This window comes from Quercus robur, chromosome 3 (assembly GCF_932294415.1).
Source record: "Quercus robur chromosome 3, dhQueRobu3.1, whole genome shotgun sequence".
NCBI classification, from domain to species: Eukaryota; Viridiplantae; Streptophyta; class Magnoliopsida; order Fagales; family Fagaceae; genus Quercus; species Quercus robur.
Window position 1 is genome coordinate 54,180,863 of NC_065536.1, and position 7,366 is coordinate 54,188,228.

Sequence of the window (7,366 nt, forward strand, 5' to 3'; positions counted from 1 at the left end):
AGGGTGGTGGTGGTATTTGGCAGTTGGGCTTTTCAAGTGGGTGGTTAGTGGCTTAGGACCGCGATCTTGGTTTATTTGGTGTTTTTGTTGGGCCATTAGAGAGAGGATTTATAGTTAGCTTAGATGGGCTGGGTTTAATGGGGATAGACGAATAGTCATAGTACTTTGTGTTCAGTTTTGTGTTGACAACATTGGATTTTGGGGTGATCGTGTTTTTGGCCAAGTGTGGCTATTTTGGTTATTTACTTATTTAATTTTTTAAAATTTTTGGCAGATTTGGAGGAGTGGGTCACTTTTTTAGTTTTTTGAAAAAAAAAAAAATGATTGAAAAGATTATATTGTATTCTCAACAAATCATATCATATTATCTATATATCTATATATAATATAAAACTGAAACTTTTCACTTTTTGTTAACCTAACAAGAACTTACCACAAAAACTTTGAAACTTTCACAATTTTAACATCAACAATATTTTCTTTAATTTTTTTTAGGTTTATTTTTAAAAGCTAGTTTTCTCAAAAGTCAAAAGACTCAAAACCCTATTGCTATATAAAACCCTACCTTTGGGGATTTTTAAAAGACTGTTTTGTCTCATCTGTTTCTCTCTTCAAGCCATCATTTTCTTCTCCAACCCAAACTCGGTATCAATTTTTTCTGGCCAAACTCAGTATCAATTTTTTCTAGATTTTGTAGAGATAGTAAGTGATTTCGTTCATAAAGATTTTTTTTTGTACATGTTTAATAGTTATCATCATCTAAAGGGTCAAAGGTTATAATTTTAGTAAACTTTTGGTTTTGAGGGTTTAGCTTGTGATTAGCGGATTTTTTATTCCCGAATTTATGTTTAGTGTTTTGTTTTGTTTTTTCTTTTCTTTTCTTATTATTCTTTTTAGGAAAAAAAACTGATTTTTTTTAATATTTTTTTTATATTTTCCATAAAAGTTGTATCAAAATTTTCCTATGATAATCTATTAACAAATATCTTAAGAACACCCGTTAACATAATTCGAGTATTGAACCCAGGTTCGTTTCATGAGTTTAGCTTGTAGAAATTTGGACAATGGCATAGTGTCATTGAGTCACGGTGCTCTCAAGGTACAGCTTTGTTGCTTCTCAAAAATAAAAGTAAATAAATAAAATGATTGTGTGATCGTCGGACCCACTAAAAATGGATGCCAAAGTAAAAATTTAAGATCATTAGGCTACAAAGATCAGGCACGCTAGGACCAACCCAAGCAGCAAAGGGCAAAAGATTTTGTGGAACTAGAGGACAAGCCCAATATCAAATCATTTTGGTAATTGGGCTTTCCAATGAGTGACCCTCCCTCTCCCAAACTCCTCAGATCTATTATTAGGATTCGAGGCCCTTTTCCTTTTCATAAGCTTGGGCTGGCCCAAGGTAATTGAATTCAAGATTGGGTTAACAATTTCAGATGTACACTGTGATAGGTGGTATGGGATTATAAACAACCAAAATTAGTGCTTGAAGTAACATATAAAAAAGAGCTGAATTTTTGGGTATTTTTTGTTATAAAAAAATTATTTTTATAGGATGAATGATGTAGGTTAAATTAATTGATATCTTAAAAGTTGGTCCCAGTGAAAAAAATGAATGAAAGTGAATATTCCCAATACAATTAGTCACTGGAAAACTGTTTTTTTGACTAATTCTTTCCAGTTTATTGATTTCATCTTAATCTCTTTTTATTCATATATATATATATATATATATATATTTTTTTTTTTTTTTTTTTTCGAATATCTAATGTTAAAGATATACATGGTAATAATATGCTTGATTTATTGCCACACTTTTTTTTTTTTGAGAATGAAGACCGAGCACTTTTATTGACTACCTGGAATATCTGAAACAACAAAAGGTTCAATATCAGATGGAACATGCTCCATCCAAACTAGTAACGGAAATGAAACAATTGCTCTCCTAGCCAAAGCATGGGCTACACAATTATCCTGCCGCCTAATATGAGAGAATGAGAAAAAACTAAGTGAAACAATAATAGACATAATGTCTTTTACAATCTGTCCGATGGATGATTGCCCTGACTCAGTAGACTTCAAAGCTCTGCACACTACTTCCGAGTCTCCTTCAAATTCCGAACCTGCAATACCCAGCTCAACAATGAACTTGACAGCCCTTCTCGCAGCCAAAGTTTCCAGCACTTCCATCGAACCTGGATACAGAATCTTCTCGGCAAGAGCAGCGATTACCTCTCCCTTTGCATTCCGAACCACCATCCCTATACCAACCTCTCCCGATTCAGAGAACACAGCCCCATCATAATTAGTCTTGAACCTTTCACCCATAGGAGGACACCAACGTACATGACCCTTAGGTGGTTTTGGGGCTACCTTGGGGCGCTTTGCTTGGAACTCCGTAAGATATGACTTGAAATTTATTGCCACACTTGATACGACTTGAAATTTTAGTTCTAATATTACATGAGCTACTTAAGGAATTATGAGGATCAGCCATGTTACAACTATTTTGTGCGTGGGCTTTATTAAGTTAAGCCCAAGTGTAATGACATTAATGGGCATGGCCTTGAGCCAATTGTATTTGATGCTACTGATAGTATGTGTTAAGATCAAATGATGAGGTGAGTAGGGATGTACTTAATACGAAAATCCACGTTAACTATTAAATAAAAAAGGGAAGGCTTGATGTCCCTAGGATGAGAGGAGTATTAGAAAGAAGATGAAAATTTTAGAATAATTTTATCGAGAAAGAAGAATGAAAAAATGACATAATTTATACAGGTTTTTACATTTAAACGAAAATCTAATGAAGTTATTGTGACAAGTTAAAAACCAATAAAAACCACCACCACAAATTATTAATATAGTCACAATTAGGCTCAAACTGCTACAAGAAAGTCACACTTATATAACTGTATTTGGCGATTAATTTCCACCACAATATAGTATTTATCGTGACGATTTTTTGGAATTCCCAAAAAAAGAAAGGCCGTTAAGTGGAAAACATGATTAATTTATTTGAGAAAAGCTTGCTTAGATTAAAGTGAAGCAATTGCTAAAATAAAAAATATTACTTTTTATTTTTAAGAGAGAGTTTCAACCTATGGCGTCCGCTTCTGATATTAACTATTTATCATCAGACCGAGACACCAATCAGTTTTTCGTGTAGACGGGGATTGAATCCCAGATCTCTCATCAGAGACTTTACCAGTTGAGCTAACTGGAACTCACAAAAAAAAAAAAAAATATATATATATATATATATTACTTAATTGATGAGATTTTAAGTGAAGGTGCACATTTATTAGAAATTTTCTATAATTCCTATTGATATTTGTTTGATAAAAAAGGAAAGAATATTTCTTGTCAAAGAAGTAATCAATTTTGCTCCTAAAATTATCTATAACTCATTAACTCCTATTCATATGTTTAAGTATATGTTTAACTCCAAATTAACTTTTCTCGACTATACATTTTATAATTTTTATCTATCATATGAGAAAGGAGGATGTTTAAGAATCAAATTTTAGTATGGAATTAGTGTTAAAAAAAAAAAAAAAAAAAAAAAAAACCAATATACTATATATTTCACATGGTCTGCTACAAAATTTGCATCCACTTAATTTATCTCATTCTCAATTTCATTTAAAACTTCATTTTGATCTTTATTTCAATATAAAATTCAGTCATTAGTTCATATTTGGTCATTAATGCTTACTTTCAATAAAATGGTATTATAGAATGTCTTATTATTAATGCTTATATCTTATCATTTTGATCTTTATATTTGTAATGTTATTGTTATGCTTAAGTTTAAACATCTGTTTTTTTCTTTTTCTTTTTTGTAAAGGTTAATAGTTTTCATTCATTATAATTCGGGGTTGATACATTTTCCAATCACAAAAATACCTAGTTGTGTGATGAATGAATATAAAATATCTTATCACTTTTGTGATTTATATTGCCGGCATTGTTTGAGGGGTCAATGAATCCTCCATTTGGAATTTGAAGAACAAAACATTTAGGATAGCAGTTTTGTTTTGTCCTCATTGATTATTCAATTAATTATTATTATTATTATTATTATTATTATTTTTTGGAATTAAAGCTATTGTCAGCCTCGGCTCTAAGATTGTTTCCAACTTTAACAAAATTGCCAACTTCGTATCCTTTGCAGCTCTATTTTTCCCTACTCTTTTCCTTGTTCTTTGTTTCTTTCTTCTCCCCTTCTTACATGGCAGCCCTCCCTCTCTCACCAAAACAAAATATCCCTCTCTAAAGAAGAAATTAAATGGTTAACACTAAAATTTCAGCTTCAAATTGTTGGGGGCAAGTAATCAAAACTTCATTTGTTTATTTCTACTTCTTTAACCTCTATCCTGATTTTATAGGCTGAATTATGATTCTGTTTTAGTGATTTGAAGGTTTGATGATATTATGGTTTATTTAATTTTTAATAACATATTTTAGTATGTTTATTATAGGTATAAAAATACCCAAATGAAATTAAGGCCTATTGCTATTTGTTGATGATTTTGTAAGAATATGTACCGAAGCTGTCTCTGTGACAGATTTGATGTTTACAACAAGAAAAATATGTATTTAATCATATTTTGTGAATTAAGATTCTAAGAGTATTTTTTTATGAATTCTAAGACACACATGATTGTTATGGAAGTGGTCTCACAGCATTTGGATGAACATAAAAATAATGGTTTAATTTATAAGTTGCAAGAAATTCTGTTAGGACAGAATTGAGTATACTGTCTTGTGTGATTTTTAGTAAATCATGGGTTTATTCTTTGACTCCGAAATTTTTATGATTTATACTGGACATACAGGGGAGTAGTTATGTAAAATTTCATGACAATTGAATGTGTTTGGACAGCCCGTTTGTATTTTACAAATGGAGCATATGCTGCTGAAATGAGCAGTGAACAACATATGCTACACCTGACTTTGTGGATTTAATTCTCAAGTTAGGGTGAATGTTTTGAGCTATAGTTTAATATGCTCATCCTTTGGTATGTTAGAATCATATATAAATTTTATGAATTGGTTTCTCTATGATTTAGTACATCATGTTGTCTGATGAATGTATTTTGTATTTTTGGGAACCTCTTTGAGGTGGGATTAGGACTTCCTTGATTTTAAGAGATAGGCTTTGAGATGAATGTGTAAGTTTATGATAAGGAATAATTGATAGTAAGTAATAAGTTTTGATATTTGGTTTAGGTGTTACCAGTTCCCTAGGTTTAAGCTCCATCGACTGTAGGCTCTCAATTCCTCCGCTTTCAGGTAAGGGATAAGTTATATGGGTATTTGGTAAGTCATGAGATTATTTTAAAGTATATTATGCATTAAAAGGTTTTTTATTAGAGATATGACATATAATCATTATTCTGACAAAGACATGTTCATGAGCTTTCGAAACCTTATGTATATGATTTAAGCATATTGATGTCATTACTAATTTCCATGAACATGACGTTTAAAGAAAAGAATGGAAATACTATTATTATGAAATGTTATGCAAAATAAGAAATTTCAGTATAATGTAAAGTATGAAATGTTTTCGAGTTATGTCCTCTGGTGATCTAAACTCTGCCAGTAGGGGTTAATTACTGGCTTTCCATAGAAAACGTTATCTGATTGGCTATTATAAGTGGGACTGGCTCTGCTGTACCCGCCCCTTGTTGGTTACGGCCAACTTGTGGGGGAAGCCAACCTAGCCCCAAGGTTGGAAGATATGTATTATAATGTGATCCCGAGAATACCTGGCATTGTAGGGAATGCTGGATGCCTAGTACCGTGGTGGTAGAAGCCTCCCAAATAAGTATAGACTTATCAGATATGGACTAACCAATATGTTATGAATAATTATGTTATGTTATTAATCATGAGAGAATTATTTTATTTAAATGCATTGTGAAAAGTAAAAGCTCTCATGGCAAGAAGAAGTTTCTGATGAAAAGAAAAGTTGTTCATTAAAGATAAAGCTTATAATGAAAGTAAAAGTTTATGTTTAAAAGTTATTAGATACCTGTTCTTTATGAAATGTTAAGTTTTATGACTATGAAAGTTATAATATTTTTCGGGAAGAGGTTTATAAAGAAAGGTTTTCTTATTGAATCAAGATGTTTCTACTTTAATACAAAGTTGCCGATTATTTGATTTAAGTTAAAATGATTATTTTGTAATGAGAATATACATATGGTGACTTTGTAGGAAATGAAAGAAGTTTAATTCGAAAGGTTTTGATAATATTAACCTGATAAGAAAAAGGAGGACAATTATTTTCTATGAAGAGCGTATAAGTTATTATTATGAATAATATAAAATACTATGCATGAAAAGATGTTCTCCTATTCGAATATTCATAGAATGAAATGATCTGATTTACATGCATCCTTATTGAATTCTCATATATCTTACCTTTACTGAGCTGTGTAGCTCACCCCTTCCACTCTTTCAGTTAGCAGGTTTTATTTTAGAGCAGAGGGAGCCTTAGTCGAGTTTGGAAGGAGCTGGTTTTAGTTTTATATGTATAGATCCTAAATTAGCAATCTGATGTTTAGCTTTGTAGTATTGTGTATTTTAGGATCTAATGAAAGTTGTGTACCTTAAAATATTAAGAGATGTATTATGTGAAAGTGTGGAAATTAAATGATTAGTGGATTATGTTATATTTTGAGTACAGTGTAGATGCTTTGACTATCAAGTGAAAAAAATTATATCAAGAGGTAAAGAAACAAGAATGAAAAGAAAAAGGGAAGCTTTTGTAAAATTTTTGTAAAAGTTAAGTTGGTTCTTGTTAATATCAGGTTTAAGCTTGATATTAGCATGTCAGTCATGGTCACAAATCCGGGTATCGGGTTTGGGGCGTGACAGGGCATATTAGTATACTACACAATAGCATGTGAGTATCTATTTATTACATAGCTAGCATGTGAATACTAAAAACTATACCCAAAAAAAGAAAAAAAACACAACGTAATGTAATAAAAGAGAAGGTTGGAAGAATAGCACCTTGTTATCATCCACCATTTTCTTTTTTTTTCTTTTTTTTTTTTTTTCTTTTATCCATGCAAAAAGATGATAAAAAGAAATTTGTTAGTGCCAAGAATTGTTAGGGACAATGTAAGCTTATAGGATGTTCAAAAACACAAGAGAATGAACCTTGAATAGAAGTCCACAAACTACACCTTCCTAAGAAAAGCTTGGAAAGAAAAGTTACAACGTTAACTTTATCAGTTTAGAAAAAAAAAAAAAAAAAAAAAAAAAAAAAAAAAAAAAAAAAAAAAACCAACACACATTTTTTCTAAAAAAAAGATTTTATTGTGAGGTTTTGAGAAGAAAAAAAAA

General features: G+C 30.9%; 1 protein-coding gene across 1 annotated transcript; it reads right to left on the reverse strand.

The window, feature by feature from the left end:
- Window positions 1–1,849: 1,849 nt before the first annotated feature.
- Window positions 1,850–2,329, reverse strand: LOC126719789 (uncharacterized). Its single transcript, XM_050422305.1, has one exon. It carries the CDS (start codon window positions 2,327–2,329, stop codon window positions 1,850–1,852), a length of 480 nt encoding a protein of 159 aa, XP_050278262.1.
- Window positions 2,330–7,366: the final 5,037 nt, after the last annotated feature.

What these genes read in the sequence shown, in the direction of transcription:
- LOC126719789 (XM_050422305.1), bottom strand. Translation starts at nt 2,329, where the DNA reads ATGGGTGAAAGGTTCAAGACTAATTATGATGGGGCTGTGTTCTCTGAA.